Source organism: Drosophila tropicalis, unplaced genomic scaffold (genome assembly GCF_018151085.1).
Source record: "Drosophila tropicalis isolate 14030-0801.00 unplaced genomic scaffold, ASM1815108v1 contig_593, whole genome shotgun sequence".
Classification (NCBI taxonomy): domain Eukaryota; kingdom Metazoa; phylum Arthropoda; class Insecta; order Diptera; family Drosophilidae; genus Drosophila; species Drosophila tropicalis.
Genome location: NW_027173070.1, coordinates 8,616,693 through 8,634,060, shown reverse-complemented (window position 1 = coordinate 8,634,060; position 17,368 = coordinate 8,616,693). Strand labels below are relative to the sequence as shown.

The window sequence follows — 17,368 nt, the reverse complement described above, 5'->3', positions numbered from 1 at the left end:
CTGTGAAAAACGGGTTCTGAAGCTGCAGTTTTCTCTTTAATTGTCTTTGTTCCTTTTACAAAAACGATTATCCACAAGACAGAAAGAAAAAAATTAAACGAAACTGCGAAATTAAGAATTTTTTTAGTTATATACTTAGATAAACATATATATATGTTAACGAAAACAGCGAAATTAAGAATTTTTTTAGTTATATACATAGATAAATTATATACATAGATATATATATGTTATTTTTCAATAAAAAAAATTTTAAAATAAAACAAAATCAAATTCAAAAAAATTGTACCATATTCACAAAAATCTTTCAAAATAGAGTGAAAGTGAAATATGAAACGCAAGAAAAAATATTCACATATATAAATATTGCTAAATAATGTTTGTAAGTGGGTTAGTTCTAATTTGTTTATTAAATTTTGTTAATAGGTCTAATTTAGTTTCAATTCATTTTTTATTTCTAATGTAAATATATAGATAATAATATATAATGTTAATATTAATATATGAAATACATAAACAATATAAATATTTTTCTCAGTGTAGAATTCGCCCGAGCCGTTAAAAATTGGCCATTCGCCTTAAAATTCGGCCCTCTCGCCGTAACTTTTTGCGTTTGTTTTAGAGGTGGGAAACCAGCGATGGCTCGTGGTTTCATGAAATTATCGGTTATCGATGTTTAACCTCAAAGTGCTAAGGTCTGAACCGGAAGTCTTAAGGTCTCAGTCATTTTGGCTGGGCGGGCATGTTTAAAAAAATGAACTCTGGTTAAATAAAACTATAATGAATTTTGTTGCCATTGGGATTATTTACTATTTTAATAATATTGCGATACTTGTCTTTAAATACTTAACAATGAAAGGAACGAGTTTTCTATTTTAATTCATACATTTGTATATTACTTTATATGTACATATATGGGAGATCAAAACACTACCCAATATTAAATTTCACATAAAAATTATTTCGTTATATTTCTGGTTTTTCCGCATATGTGCTGAAAGGCCATACGTATCACAGTTGAATTTTCCAGTAGTTGAATTTCTTCTTATTACGAGTTGTTGGAGCCTGTTTTACTGGGACAGTTAATCTTCAATAGAAAATTTCTGATCCCCATCGATGTAAGATCTAAGATGATTGATGATTGAAATTCATGGCCTTTCAATCACTGTGTCCACAGACAATAATATGTCTAATATCATTATATTGTGTGACCAGCTTGCACTTAAAATGAAGACAAAGAAATTGCGACTAAAATGCCAACTCATACTTCCGCTTAAATATTGATAAACATACTACATACGTTTGAGAATTAAGCAATTGACGGCGGAACTTATATAAAATGATTTTATTTACATTAAACTTTTTATTAGTTATGATTGGTCTATATTCTCCATCCAAAGCCGTTGAGTATTGTGATCAAGGAACAGGCGAATGCAAAGAAATGTCAGCCACGGGATGTCCATTTTTGTTCTACAATCAACATTTAATTGGAGCCGGCATTAAATATTGCGATGAAAAAAACGACATTGTCTGCTGCCCCCTGCCCTTGGACTTGCAAAAGAGGCCCAATTCACCTTCAGAGACAAAGCTGAAGAGATTCGAAAGGGGTGAGTAGATGGCAAATCAGTGTTTTCATAATCGTAACAAAGTTTTAAATATTTATATTCAGAATGTTTGCGTTATAATCGGCTGCGTCCGTCTTGCCGATCAACTCCTTTCATTTTGGGAGGCTCTAAGGCAGCAGGAAAAGAATTTCCCTTTATGGCACGTTTGGGACGCCGTATGCCTGGCGATTCGGAGATTAAATGGGAATGTGGTGGCACATTAATACATCCCAAATTTGTTCTAACCGCTGCCCATTGCCTATTCACTACCGAGTAAGTAAAGTTTATAAAAACCCTGTTCATATATCCTTCTAATAGATAATCTTTATAGAACAAAGGAACAAATTTTGAATTTGACCTATCCTTGTCCTAAATTTGTGGTGCGTTTGGGTGAATTGGACTTTAACAGCAATACAGATGATGCACAGCCTCAGGATTTCGGAGTGGCCAACTATGTGCCGCATCCATCATATAATGAAGATGATGACGAGAGTCGTCATCATGATATTGCCTTGATCGAGTTATTACAAGAGGCTACTATCAATGACTATATTTCACCAGCCTGTTTGCCTTCCAGCGCTGGTGATGATCATAATCAATTGATGGCCACTGGTTGGGGTTTCACACAGAATGCAGGTCATCCGTCCATGCATCTTCTTAAAGTGAGCCTGGAACGTTTCACCTATCCCATATGCCAAGAGAGAATCGAATTTAATATTGACGTACGCACACAATTCTGTGCTGGATCACATAATCAAAGTGGCATAGATACCTGTAATGGAGATTCCGGTGGGCCCATGTTTGTTCAACATCCGCATTACAATTGCCTCAAACAGATTGTAGGCATCACTTCCTATGGCTTGCTGTGTGGTGAAAAGGGTTTACCCAGTGTCTATACCAAAGTTCATTTGTTTAACTCCTGGATAGAGAGCATAATTTGGGGTGAATAATATAAATATTATTTTCGAAAAAAAATGTGGTCATAATTGACCTTTCTTGCTTGCCCATAGCCTGGTATGTGGTGTCTCGAAGTCGTTTTTGTTGTCCTTGCCCTTGTCCATCCTGAAATCCTTACTCGTATGTAACCCCTTAGATCCAGGAATGATAATTAACTACAATTTGTCTTATTTTCTTTTTAAAATAACAAAAGTTTTCTTTATATAGTATAACAAATATTCGATTTTAATTTAGGTATACATGCTAGTGTGTGTGTGTGGGGGAGATTCGTTAGGGACGAGGGGATGTGCTTATGTCATATAATTCTCTTCAACATCAACATAATCTTCAGTTTCTTCATTTTTTTTTTTTTGCAGTGCGAGGTGCTTAATCTAATTGTGTGCGTGTGTGTGTGTGTTGTGTGTGTGTGCTTTTATGTGCTTAAGGGGACCCTGTAGACAGACCAGTGACAGTGGCCCGTCACTCATTGGTTGGATAAATCTTAAATGTGCTTGTTGGACTAGGTTTAAAAAGCAAATCCAATTTAAAATCTGTATCGATGAGTCAAAGCACTGGCCTGACCATTGCGTCTATTGGCCTGATCCTCTCTCAGTTCCTGTCGCCTAATCTCTTGCTGCTTGTAAACAAACAACGGCCGAAAGACTATGGCACGACGTTGGCGTTCCTGTCGATGATTTGATCCTTGAACGGCCTCACGACGTGGGCGCCCCGAATATGGACGAAATAGATTCGTCTTGTCCGTGTCATGGGCATATAGAGTGCTCAGGAAATCAAAATATGGTTTCGATCTCAGACTGTCCGGTTGTTGCAATGGTGAATTGTAACTAAATTGATTGGGTGTCTCAATGTCCAGCAGAGCATGGGGTGCCTCCTGCAGTTGGGGACGAGCACTCGACAACGACGTCATCGTTGCAATCATCATCAAGGAAGCCAGACACACCTGCAAAAAGAAGAAGCGGAAGATATGAGTTGGATGGGAGTCTATCACATGGCAGATGAGGTGTGAATAAAACTTGGAGGCCAAGAACCTGTCCAACCTCCTCCTTCTCCTCCTCCCTCCACCACCCGGCATATGGCATATCTTTGATTTTAGTTTTATTTAACTTTTTTAGTATTCTTGAATCTTATGCTTTGAATTAGCATACAATAATTAATTTAAATTAAACACAATCTCCACTTAATACGTGATATAACCGCAATCAAAATTTAATTTATAGTCTCACAGTAAAAAGCAAAAAAAAAAAAAAAAAAGAAACAATATATTCATGAGCATGATGAGTACGTCTCCACCTTCAACATGTCTTTCTCTTTCTCTCCCCTTCTTCATATCTATCTCTATGCGCCAACATCTGGACACGATGGCATATTATTAAACCGGATGACCAAACGGATCAAACATATATATACATGTATATCTATATATTCTTATTTATAAAGTTTAATTCAATTTAATTTATGTATCACATCTTCAACTGGTAATGGGTGATAATAAAAAATCCAATATATACATATATATATTTGATTCTGGTTCCTACTTCTAAATAAAGTGTTAAACATATATTCCAGTTGGCTTTGTCTATGCGTGAGTCTTCTATTACCCTCTCCTTGCTATATTATATATATGTATATGTACATATATGATTCATCATCTTTATATATTTCAACTTTGAAATTTATGTAAATTTACAGTTTTCGATTTTTTATTTATTTTTGTAACTTTTAGGCCAAAACCAATTAAAGGCAACCGGTTAATAGCATTTTTGTGGTTCAGGGTTAAAACCAAGAAACAAAAAAAAATATCAAAAACAACAACAAATAATCATGTGAAACATGTATAACAGTTTCAAGTCCAAAAAAAAAATATCAAAAAAGGAGACGAAGGAAACATACACACAGAAAGGGACAGACAGAAAGAGAGAGAGAAACTTGGAGAAGAAGTTGGTTTTTATGGCCAACTTCCTTATGGCTATCACTAGATGAACTTTGTCAAATTAGATTAGTTTTAACCTTGTCGCATCAGACAGTGTTATACATATATATATAAATATTTTATTTTTATCTCTTTTTTTTTTTTTGGGTTTCTTTGCGGTTTTTGAACCAAAAAAATCCACCAAAAATGTTAATCAAGTAAACATGTTTTTGAAATTTTTTTTCTTTAGTTTCTTTTTGCTGTTATTTTTTGTTTTTAATTTTCTGTTTTTTTTTTTTTTTTTTTTTTTAATTTACTTACTTGCCAAGTGAATGCAAACATATTTGCTTTTTATCCTGTTTCTAACGGTTTATAGCTGCGGTGCAAGTTTTTTAGAATATATTCTAAAATTCGTTTGTTGTTGTTGTTGTTTCCTTAATTCGTTTAATAGGCAACACACGCGTCGTATTAGTAATCTAAGGTTTATTGTCACTCTTATCAATCACTGGACACCTTGATGAACTATATCAATATTTGTCTATATATACATACATATATATATATTTATTATGTTTATTATTATTTTCTCGTTGGGTGTTGTCACTGCGAAGCGTTTGCTTTAACTGTTCAGAATTTTTGTCACAAATTCACTTTTATATGGGGCCAAACGAGCTCCAAGCGCCATGATGATGATGATATGATGATGATGGTGATGATGATGAGGATGAGGGGCACAACGAGCACATTGTATGACGTTTCATTTCAGCATATGAAACGGGTTTTTTTGGTTTTTTTTTGTTTCAGTGTATGTTACCGATATCGCGCCAAGATACGAGCTTATAAATTTCTGTGGGCTGCAAGGTATAGGGAGCATGCAGGGGCTATATACACTCATACATGTGTGTTAATGGTCTGTGAGTGTGTGTATCTGCGGTGTTATTGGCGATATTGCCAAATTATTGGCGCCGATCCAGAGCGCTTACCCCTCAATGTAATTAGCGCTGCGGGCCAAGAAAAACAATAAACAAACACACACTTTCATTTGATTTTGTATATCAAATTCCGTCTACCCATCAGAGTCAGGGGAAACGCAATTGTCTCCCAATCTTTTGTAGCTTCTCTATTTGGTTTTCGACTTAAGAAATATTTAAGCTTTTTCCATGACGCATTTGACCAATTAAAAGGTATTAAGTGATGAAGAGATCTGTTTGATACGTTTTGATTGGATGTGAGTTAATTGCATGATTCACAGGATTAGATGAATACGGAAGCCGGTAGTGTTGATGGGTCGCCGTTTTGATTTTATAGGCTCTAGATCTAATCGGAAATTAACTTTAAATACACATTATGCAAATTGTCTTTGCATATTTGTTTGTTTGTCTTTTGTCTTTGTTTTTGCTGGGGCTGGAGCTGGCGGCCTGGGGAGGGTAGAGGTTTGGAAAATTGTCATCACACACTTGGAAATTTTGGCTTTCATGCTTCAGCTAACTGAAGGTTAAGTGGGAGATCTTGAATCTTGTTGGAGTTATGCGTTATGCTTGAGAGAGATACGCATAATTAACTATTCTGATGCCACAACTTCACACGTGATGCTGACTTCAACAAACAAATTGTCAAATATTATTATTATTATATAAACAAAGGCAATAAAACTGGAGATCACAAACAAAAAAAAAAAAAAAAAAAATACTGATTAAATTTTGTCTCTGTCTACGTCAATGAATATTGAGAAATGAACGTCATGAATGGCTGAAAGGGAAAAAAATATAATCTTGATCTTCATTTAGATTTGAAATACCAACGGTTCAATGGTCAATAACCGGTTCAGTTTGGATCTTTTAAATTTTTCTAAAGAATATCCATAGATTGGTATTAATTTCGAGACTCTTGTGTTTTCAGAGTTCAATTTGCTGTGCCAAATTCATCATATTGACCCATTCTGCACGCAACTTTGTGGTATTTTTAGCTTATAATTATTATTATTTTTTGTTTTTTGCCCATGATGATGGTATTTGTACAATAAATTTAATTTAATTAGGTTTCTGGCCGAAAGCCGGTTTAAAACGCAATAAAACAAATCGGACAAATCGGACTTGGCGACGCCGATGATAATCGACGCGACAAAATGTCAGAGAGCGCATAAAAAGTGTTTTGTTTTTTGTTTCAAATCTAAATTTCATACGCCTTTGGATGAGTCTTATCTAATAGGTCTATGGGGCGTATGATTCTTATGATGATTCTTGGTAATTTTCAATCGAATAAAATGACTACTACCTCTCTTGGCTCTAATTAAGCTCAAATATGTATGTCTGAGCAATACTTAAGATTTTGCGGCTTCCGTGAAAAGTCATAACTTGAAGGTGCTAAACAATCGTCTTCGCAGTCTCTGGGTTGCCACCTGTAAACCCATTTCCGTTGCAATAATTTTATAAATACTTTTAAATATTCATGATTCACCTGATTTGTGAACTTTTCTGTGCAGGGGCACGCTCCAAACCGTTTTACGAAACGATTTGATGCTCATTTGTGTTGACGATTAATTACAATGATGATCCTTTTGTTATTTAAGCTAAACTCTTTTTGTGTTGGGTTGTCATAGAATATATATTTTTTGTTTACCAATTCATTTGACACTTTTCTTTCAGGTTTTTTTTTTTTATTTATTGTTTTTGACGTCATATAATGGCCAAATTCCAATTTCCATCTTTGAGTTTTATGTTTATGCATCACACTTATTAATTATCACTTGTGGGGCTTGTCATTTCGTTTCGATTGAGTTTTTTATGACTTAATTTGAGTTTTTGCACAAATAAGTGGCGGGGGAAAAAAATACATTTTTTATGATTATGGAAATTTTATGTGATATGTGTGATCTTTAATTAATAAGCCTGATATTGGAATCATTTGATTTTAATATCGATATGCTAAATGAGTGGCGGATCAGACTAATTTATTTATTTTGGAGAAATTAAAAAATAAAACAAATCAGACAAGTTTCCATAAGCAGGAATATCTATAAAAGTAAAAAACAAACTAAATTAATGATCAATTCTTAGCCAAAACCCATCCTAAACTAAACTACGAGAGACCAACAAGATCCACAATTGTCATAATCGAGACGAGTTTCCAACTGTTTGATAAGAAATCCAGAGAATAATAGCAATTTTGAAGAAGAATTATAACCATTAAAAACTTATTGTTAGAGAAAAATTAAATATAAGTTTAATAGACCCTTTAATTTTTTATAATTCATTCCCAACTATAGGTTAAGCATTCTCCTTTTCCGTCCCACCTTAAGATGATTATACTAATTGAGGTGGACAAAGAGGTCACGAATGTTATCATTGCCAAAGAGGCAAAAAAAAATGTTTAAAAAGCTTCAAACTTTTCTTAAAGCATGGGATACCAAAAAGTGTTTCCTGTATATTGATGGCTAAACCAATATAACCAATTATTTTAATAAAAGCTAATTGAAGAAAGTGTATAACTACTTCATTGCAGTTTTATCACTATTTTGATGTAAACAGGTGAAAACATTATTTAGAATGGATTTTCTTACTTACTTTTCGGGTTCCCTTCAGATTCGTTGTTTGTGGAGGTTTCACTGTAGTTTCTTTTTCGATAGTTTTGAACATGTAACGGTTTTATCGAGACTATTATCGCTGCATAGATTTTCCGTGCCATCTGGCAGCACAATGGACATCAAATTTTCTGGCAACGTTCTTCGGTTAGGCTAAATAACTCAAAAATGCCGGAAAAAATGAATTACTACATGTGCTTACATCAAGAGGGAATTGCCAGCATTCCACGACTTATAGATAAGGCCTATGCCAATAATTACAATGTGGTGGCAACATCCATCAATGCAAACATGCTGCCCATGGATCCCTTTGAGACGGATCCCACTTATCCGGCAACTGTTTTGGGCGCCAGTGAATGGAATTCTAAAGTAATCTTTATTTTGTCCGATGTTGATGTGGATTCGCCGAATGCCAAGCTGAGAGAGTATTCCAAGTCGTTGCTGCTAAGGGATGTCACCTGGGCTGAGCACTTACAAAATGTGGGAAGCGTGATGGTGAAGCTAAGAGGACCAAACAACAATCAGCTGGCCGAGATTGTAAAGGCCAAGACGAAAGGTATGTAAATGTAAAAATATTGAAGCAATCACTGTATCTAAGCTGCTTCCTGTTTTGCAGGTCGTTGGTTTATTCAAGTTCCTATTACAAATCCTGAGCTAGCCACCTTTGAGCATCGCAAAGATGCCACCGAGGAGGAAGTTATGAGTGCAGAAGAAAATGATACCTGGCATTGGTGGAATAATATACGCTTTGCTGTCGATCACAATCCAAAAGTTAAGGTCGTGATTACCCTTAACGATTCCGATCGTCCGAATCGCGAAACAGTTCGTCGTTGGTTAGGCGAACCCATTGAAGCCATTGTTATACCATCCTCCATATTTGTTAAAAATCGTTCCAATTACTGTGTACTACATCGGGAATGGCAAGAGATTATTGGTCACTTTATTTCTGTAAGAGCTAATATCATAATCTCAGCAAATCCCAGTGACAATGCCTTGTCGCAATATGCTGATTATATGAAGAAGCTCATCAATGATAATTGCGATAGCCACGTGCTTAACAGGTTGGTCATAGCCATCATTTTTATTGCCTTTTTGATTATAAGTCTGTTTTTTCGTTCAAGTTATGAGAACGTTCTGGAGATACCCTTACAACCGTTGTCCGACAATCTGGACTCGTATACATATGAGGTATTTGAGGCTGATCCCGTCAAGTATAAGCTGTATCAAGAAGCCGTGCAGCAAGCTCTTCTAGATCGTGTGGATGACACAGATGCCGCCAAAGGCAAAGTTGTAAGTGATTAAAAGCATTCCCAATGTGTGTATCCTCATCTCATTTAAACTCTTAGACTGTTGTAATGCTATTGGGTGGAGGTCGTGGTCCTTTGGCCCGGGCTATATTCAATGCAGCTGAATTAAGCGGACGAAAGGTTCGTCTATATATCATTGAAAAGAATACCAGTGCTATACGCACTCTCTCCCATATGGTCAAAACACTGTGGCCCAATAAGGGTAATATTTCTTTCAGAAATCAGCTTGGAACTCTGCCTAATCTTTTATACTTTTAGATGTTCATATTTTCTCCAAAGACATGCGTGACTTCTCACCACCGGAATTGGCTGATATTTTGGTATCTGAGCTGCTTGGATCTTTTGGCGATAACGAACTCTCACCGGAATGTTTGGATGGCGCCCTAAAGCTACTCAAGCCGGATGGCATTAGTATTCCCTATAAATCTACTTCCTATATTAATCCCATAATGTCTGCCATATTGCATCAGAATGTTTGCCAACAGGTACCCTCCCTGCCAGCATTTAATTATGGCTATGTATCGCTATTGAAGAATGTTTGTCACATTGCCGAGCCTCAGGCTCTATTTGAATTCTGCCATCCAAATCGTGACCAGATTATTGATAATACCAGAAATGCGAAACTTGAGTTTAAAGTTTTTAAAGATTGCGTTGTTCATGGCATTGGTGGTTACTTTGACACACATTTGTATAAGGATATAACTTTGAGTATTAATCCTTTGACTCATACCCCGGGAATGTTCTCCTGGTTTCCCATGTTTTTCCCCACGGTAAGTGCCCAAACTTTTGCCTGTTAAATATTGGTTTATAAAACTTTTACTCTATTTATAGCAACCCAAAACTGTAAATAAAGATGAAACAATAACTATAGAATTTTGGCGCTGTGTGGATAAGCAACAAGTGTGGTATGAATGGAAAGTAAATGACTGGGAGCATCATAATGTCAAGGGAATTGGCTATAATATGAAGCTGTGAATATATACAGATATATGTTGTATATATCGTCGAATTGTTTCCAAATAAAATACGAAACTTTTTGAAATGTCTGCGACGATTTATTTAGATTTTGTTTCTTTTTGATGCTTGAAAAGTTTATAAATATGCTTAAACATTTAATTAGATGTCCTTAAATATCTGTGGGGGTTTTGCTTTTGTTTTCCTTTTTATACGGTTTTTTTTTTATCATTTTTCTTTTTCATTTCTGTTGTAAAATTTAGTTAATTTCCTTTTTCCTCTCATTTTCATTTAAATTAGTTTATATGTATATATATATATATATATATATATATATATAGATCGTATTTTGTATATTTAAAGCGCTGCACATGATCTTTTAAGCGAAGGCAATTGCAATTACAATTATAATTAGTTTTCCGTGTTTTTTTTTTCCTTTCAAGTTTTATGATGCTGTTGTTGCTATTGGTTATCTTTATGTTTAATCAATCCACATCTGGGTGTTTTTAGACAGAATTAAAGCAGAGTTCAAACTGGGCGGCGGCGGCAACAACTTACGCTTTAGGCTTGGGTCTGGGCAATGGGTGAACTAGAGGGACCACCAACAGCACCAGCACCACCACCACGAATGGCAATGGCTCCTTGACCCGCCCGTATGGGTTTGGCTATTTGAGCCTGTGGACCTCTTCTACCCAAATGCTTTTGTCGGACCGCTTCCTTAATGCGATCCACTTCATATTGGTATCGTTTGCGATCCCGCATTGCACCTTCCTTGGCCTCCTTGAGGGCCGTCTCCAAAGCCTTGACACGCTCCATGGTGGTGCGCAAACGTTTCTCCAACTTTGGCAACTCGCAACGCAAATCGGCATTATCACGCACCAATTGCTTGTGGACCTTGGTCAACTGATCGAGATTGTTTTCCAGGAAGGAGATCTTTTGCTTCTGTGCCAATGAACCGCCATCCTCCTCACTTTCCTCATTGACGACATTTTTGCGAATGCGTTGCTGGAAATTGAAAGTAAATTATTATGCTTTGCTTTAATTGGTATTAATAATAATTAAACTCACCTGAAGATCTTGAACGAAAAGCTTTCTTAGATTATGCAGCGTCTGCAACTCCTTGGCTACTGTATCCTCCAAACCCTTGAGGTCCTTTCGTGCCTGTTCTCGTCGCTCATTGATGAGGATAATGTTTTGAAGATCTGTGGACTTTTCGGCCTCCTCTTGCTTGAGCTTCTCATAGTCCACAGACATCTGTTGATGGGCCAGCAGCAACTTCTGATGGACATCCTTCATTTCATTCATCTCATGCTGCTTGGCGGTAATCTCATCACGCAGCTCGGACACTTGTTTGGTATGCACTTCACGCAGCTCATCCATTTGAGAATCAAACATGGAGCGCAGCTCTTCAGCACGTTGTTTCTCTTCGGCATTCACGGCCGATACATGCTCGGCAGCTTTGAGTTTGGCGCATTCCTCGCGCAGCGAGTCAATTTGCTCCTCCAGAGTGCGTTTTTTATTCTCCGCCTCCCGCATCGATTCTTGGAGAGATTTCATGCGAGCCTCATGCTGTGAGATGAGCAAACGATAGTCACCCAAATCCTTCTCATATTCGGAAATCTTTTTGTTGGAATCCATTTGTTGGGTCTCCATAGTGGAGCAACGTTGAGCCATATTTTTGGCCTCCGTTTTCATCTTGCTTATGTAGAGGCGAGCCATGGTAAAGTCTTCTTCCACTTTGCTGGCATCAGTGCCAGCCAAAGCGCTCATTTTAAGGTCAATGGCCGAATCATTGGGGGCAATCGCCTGGCCCACTTCTCCCAAGTCGCGCAGAAGGTTGGTTAACATCTCTGTGATGCGTTTCTTCTGGTGCGATGACATATCCTTGAGTTGTTGCAGCTCGGTGGAAGTGGTGTTGAAGCTCGTTTGTTTTTGCTGCAGCTCCTCGTTGAGGGTATCGATATCCTTGTTCTTATTGTCTATCTCCTGTGATTTTTGGTCATAGTTGACAGCCAATTCCTCAAGAGCCTGTAAAACTTCCTTTACCTCCTCCTTTGCCGATTCATTCTCTTGCTGGATGCGTGCCATCTCCGATTGCAAAGCTTCATATTCACGTCGGGCATTTGCGATGAGTTCCTCTTGCTCCATCACCTGCTCCTTAAGCTGTTCAGCATATTGACTCTGTTGATTGATCTCCTCATCCTTGTCATCCAGTTGCTGGTAAAGTCTCTCGCACTCAGCAGCCAAGCGCGCTCGCTCATTGTCAGCCACCGAGGCTGACATGTTGGCCAAAGCCGTTCTTTGGGCCGCCGCTGCGGCTGCTGAAGCTGCTGCCTGTTGCGCGGCCTCCACCTCCAGGTTGGGAGTGCTTGCCTCCATGAGATCCTCCATATTGATTTGTTCCTCGGCCTTGACTGTCTCTCCGGCCCGCCAACGTGCCAATTCTGCCTCCAGTTTCTCCACTTTACCCTTGAGTCTGCCATTTTTCTCTTTCTCCTTTTCGTAGCGCCTCTTCCATTCCTCGGCAGTGAGCTCCTCATTGACACAGACCACATTCTTCACAGTCTTGGCGCGTCGACCAAAGTCGAGGGTGGATTTCGTCTCCGACTCATTGAAACTGGCCGGAGAACAGCAAATGACAATGGTTGTGCGTGCATTACCACCCAACGATTCCTGCAGAATACGTGTGAGCTTTGAGTCACGGTAGGGTATGTGCGTTTTATTGCCATCCGCCAGGGCCGAGATGACGTTACCCAAGGCCGATAGGGATTTATTAATATTTTTCGCCTCATCTAGCACAGTGCCCTCGGCTCCTGTTTTGGAAACCTTTTCCGAACCGGCCAAATCCACCAGGTATAATTTACCCGATAGCTTCTTTTGATTCTCCAGATTTTCCTGTTTCACATTAATAAGGAATACTGAATGGGAACGCGAAGAGTGCTCGTTCATGTCTGCCAATAAGATGAAAATCTTGATTAATCAAAAGAACTAAAGGGTTTTATATTTAAACTAGACTTACTTGTCACTGCAATATGCCGATTGGATTTACCCTCTTCGATAACCTCGAAAACATCTTCGGGCGATGAGACAAATCGCTCGGTTGCACCTTTCACATAAGGCACTCGATTCTTATCCTCATGCACACTCAAATTCACCTTGGACACATCCAACAGATCTCTAATCTTATCCATATAGATCTCGTAGTATGAGACCTTTATATGAAATTCCAAATTCACTTCCATTGCATAGATGTGATTGAAGATATCATTGACTATACGTGGTATGATGCCCTGCTTCACCGAGTCTCCAATAACGCCCTCCATCGTGTGCGTTTTACCGGATGATGTTTGACCATAGGCGAATATCGTTCCATTGTAACCAGCCAGGACATCGGAAACAATCGATTTAGCCGCCTCATTGTAAACCTTCTCTTGGGAAGCATTCGGCTTGAAAACTTTGTCAAAAAGATAGACTTTACCCTAAAGAGAGAGAGAGATAGAGTGAATCAGTGGAAAAGTTGATTAAAATTTCAATTTAAGTGTTAAATTTCTTTTCTTTTGTGTGTGTGTGTTTCCCTCCCCTTTTAAGCCCCACCAAAAGTCATTTTTAACGCTTGGATTGTAATTATGTATGAGCATCATCATCATCAACACGAAACAAGTGGGGGAAAAAAAGTAATGATAAAATGAAAGAAATAACGAGCAAACCAGTCCACAAAATACGAATAAAGAAACAAGAGAAAGAGTGAGAGAGAGAGAGAGAGTGTGAAAGATACCTAAATTCATAATATCTATCTAAGCTCTAAGCACCTTTCCCCACCACTCCTCGTATATATGTACTTGGTTTTTTTAAGGAGAACTAGTTTCGAAAGTTATCTAGACAAGACTTCTATGACGTTCGCGTCAATTTGAAGAAACCTATTTAATTACTTAACATTGGATTATGAATATAAAATTATTATTATATTGAGACCTGTTCTTGTGTTCTACATTGTTTTTTCTTTTACTAACGTAAAGAAGTCTGTACGCATAGATTTAAGAACGTCAGTTTTGTTTGTTCATAAACAATTCAATTTCACGTTCTTATTCAAAATCGATTTGTAAAACAATTCTTAAAAAACATTTCGGAAACTAGAGACTCAAAATATTAAAAATAATTTGGAATACCCATTCTAAAGTAAGTCAGACTTTAGAGTTCAAATGTGATTTATGACTTTCAATTGAATAGATTACGAAAACTTTTAGTTTCCGTCTCTTTTTTAACACCATTTCACAATTTTCTTAAAAGTTATTTTTATATGACTTAAAATTGTAACTTTTTTTTGTTTTCTTAGAGAATTGTGCAAGTGCTGACATATCAGTATGATCTCATTTTTATCTTACAACTGCAGGAAGGGTAAACTATAAATTAATGACTGTGTATTTTATTTAAGGAATTTATGGCAAATGATTCACAAATGAGAATATAGAAATTTTTTCTTCAATTTTTCTGCTTGGTATAACATATTTCAAATTGTGAAAATGTTTATACATTTTAATTAATAAAACTTTCTTAAAATCAGTTTGTAATTTTAGGTGTGAAATATTTACTACGCTTTAGGTGCTAGTGCTAGTAAGTCGTTAGTTAGTTAGTTCATTGCACTAGTTACCCCAGAGACTCATACACATACATAAATAAGTTATGATTGCAGCGGAACCCCTTTTCCCTTCTCCTATTCCACCCCTCACCAATTACTAATGGACAGGTGTGGACTAAGGCATTAAGATCTCTTTTTCAAAAGAGAAGAGCGCCAAAAAACAAAAAACATAAGAAGCAAATTCCATAACTTGTAGTTGCTGTTACTTTGGTTGTATGGCCTGCCTGTCATTGTTGTTGTTGTTCCTCTTCTTCTTGCTGTTGTTATTTGAATACCCTGCATGTGAGCAGTATAAAGGTATATTGAAAATCAGGGAAAGCTAAATTATGAAAAGCAAAATTCAGATTTAGCCTGGTTTAGCTAAATGTGATATCTTAAGCTAATTGAGGTTATAACAGTGTATTGGCCTAAAACTCTAACTTAGACATCGGAATAGTTGATCTAACTCTGAAATCAATAAAGACCTAAGAACAAAATATCTTTCGTATACTAAACTGTGTATATTTTAGTAAAATTTTGCAAACAAAAAATTTATTGCAAAAGGGAAATGAAAACAGACAAAAATACTATGATTTTAAAATTCAAATAAATATTAATATTTTAAGCATGCATAAAAAAAAACAAAAACTTCCTCTATAAATAAATTCTATTCCAAATGTTCGGCTAAAGGGTATACTAAGGTCTATTCATCTGTGGCTGAATGGAACTTTTTTTTTATGGATTGCGTGAGACTATGACTCACTCGAGTGGTGGCAGCTGGCACTGGTACCGCTCCGGCGGCTCGTTTGGGGCAAATAGAGGAGGTCTAACTGAACTAATGTATGTTCATACATATGTATATATGTATGTACATACATACATAAGCCAGTATGTACATATAAAGAAGGTTAACTATGCAAAAAAAAAAAAAAAACATGTCTGTATTTTTCTTTGATTGTGGGTGGATTTCTTTGCCCCATTCCCTCTTGCTTTGTGTGTTTCTTCTCTTTCTTTCGCTCTCTCTCTCTCTCTGGCATTCTTTGAACAGGAAAATCAATTCTGTCACAAAAACTTCATATTAAAATTTGATTTCAGCAAGAAAAAAAGAAAACTGACAGCAAAACAAAAAATGAGTTGATTTATTAAGTCAACTAATTATTACTTAAACAAAAAGTATTTGTTGGCACTCTCGTTCTTTCTCATTCACTCCAATTGTGCGGCAATTGGTTGGGGCGAAAAAATGTATGATGAATAGAGGAAGGCAGAGGATAGAATGTTAAGGAATGACGTCATGATGGGCATGCATAACACCGCAAATTACAATAAAAAAAAAGCAAAAAGCTAAATATAAGCAAAGAAAACGGAAGGGAAAGCAAAGCAGACAAGTAATGGTCTAACAAAAACAACAATCTTAGTTGAATTTGTTTAACCAAGAGATACAGTTATATGGTGTGTTAAGGGGTTAGGTTAATTTACCGCTATGGATATGCAGTTCTCATCCGGATTATTTGGAAATTTGACAACAAATTTAGACCCGGCCTTCTCCTCGCTGTCATTCAAGGGTCGAAAACGACAGACAACTTTAATGCTATCCTCAGCGGGTATCTCTCGTTCCGCAGACATCTTTCAGGCCTTTGTTTCCTTCTCCAGATGATTTTGATGGAATCCTTCGACCTTCTCTTGCAATCTCAATCTCCTCTTTTCAGTATAGATAGATTCCAACGCTTTCCACTTTAATCGCAGTGGCATGCAGAGAGATGATAACGCGCTTGTGTGTGTGTGTGTGTGTGCGTGTGTGTATGCTTTGGACTCAATTCATATAAAATTTATATATTTCAAACTTTAAAAACTGGCGTTACTGTGCCACAGAGGGCACACACAAGAGGGAGTAACCGAAATGATACAAAAATAAATAAAACAATAACAAAATCACTTTCGAGGATGGGAATCCTTATTTTATAACTTCGAGCTTACGCGCTCTCATTCAACACGAACACAAACTCCGACTCTTTCAACCGTGATTCGATCTGTTACGATTTCGTCGCGAAAATGTAGAGAAAACTTTTTTTTTATTTTTTTTGTGGTTATACCAGACTTACACACACACGTCTACTAAGGGACGTTGTGGGCGGTGTTTTTCGTTTCGTTTCTTTTTTTTTTTGTCTGTGTTGCTTTGATTAATTGAGAGGTGGATTTAATGTAATTTAGTTTCACTACTATGTTTCGGAATGTTTGGCCGTTCACTCCTAGTAAATTGGTTTTGTGTTTTATTCTTTGCTTTGCTTAATTTTTGCACTCTAAATTTTTATATTTTTTTTCTGGCAAAGCGGTGTGACCAGATTAGAGTTGTATTTAGTATTTTTCATAAAAATATCGATATGTATTTAGTATTTTCCATCTAAAATATCGATATTTTTATCCGATTTCCCCTATTCGTGAAAA

General features: G+C 36.8%; 4 protein-coding genes across 5 annotated transcripts; 2 read left to right on the top strand and 2 right to left on the bottom strand.

Moving 5' to 3' along the window:
* Nucleotides 1–1,297: 1,297 nt before the first annotated feature.
* Nucleotides 1,298–3,898, top strand: LOC137575983 (trypsin-like). Its single transcript, XM_068288783.1, has 3 exons — nt 1,298–1,607; nt 1,670–1,877; nt 1,936–3,898. Exons 1-3 carry the CDS (start codon nt 1,340–1,342, stop codon nt 2,552–2,554), a joined length of 1,095 nt encoding a protein of 364 aa, XP_068144884.1. The 5' UTR covers nt 1,298–1,339; the 3' UTR covers nt 2,555–3,898.
* Lst (Limostatin) lies at nt 2,734–5,083 on the bottom strand. Its single transcript, XM_068288784.1, has 2 exons — nt 4,792–5,083; nt 2,734–3,501 (listed from the first exon to the last, which is right to left on the bottom strand). The coding sequence occupies exons 1-2, from the start codon at nt 4,810–4,812 to the stop codon at nt 3,085–3,087; spliced, it is 438 nt and encodes a 145-aa protein (XP_068144885.1). The 5' UTR covers nt 4,813–5,083; the 3' UTR covers nt 2,734–3,084.
* Nucleotides 5,084–8,179: 3,096 nt separating this feature from the next.
* On the top strand, nt 8,180–10,403 carry csul (protein arginine N-methyltransferase 5). The gene is made up of 6 exons (XM_068288552.1): nt 8,180–8,606; nt 8,667–9,111; nt 9,172–9,340; nt 9,397–9,559; nt 9,616–10,127; nt 10,189–10,403. Exons 1-6 carry the CDS (start codon nt 8,219–8,221, stop codon nt 10,330–10,332), a joined length of 1,821 nt encoding a protein of 606 aa, XP_068144653.1. The 5' UTR covers nt 8,180–8,218; the 3' UTR covers nt 10,333–10,403.
* On the bottom strand, nt 10,391–17,265 carry Khc (kinesin heavy chain). Of its 2 annotated transcripts, XM_068288551.1 has the most exons (5): nt 16,403–17,265; nt 13,331–13,790; nt 11,380–13,262; nt 10,870–11,316; nt 10,391–10,807 (listed from the first exon to the last, which is right to left on the bottom strand). In XM_068288551.1, the coding sequence occupies exons 1-4, from the start codon at nt 16,547–16,549 to the stop codon at nt 10,873–10,875; spliced, it is 2,934 nt and encodes a 977-aa protein (XP_068144652.1). In that variant the 5' UTR covers nt 16,550–17,265; the 3' UTR covers nt 10,391–10,807; nt 10,870–10,872. The 2 variants fall into 2 exon arrangements, with proteins under 2 accessions (XP_068144652.1, XP_068144651.1); XM_068288550.1 differs by having other exon boundaries at nt 10,391–11,316; nt 16,403–17,264.
* Nucleotides 17,266–17,368: the final 103 nt, after the last annotated feature.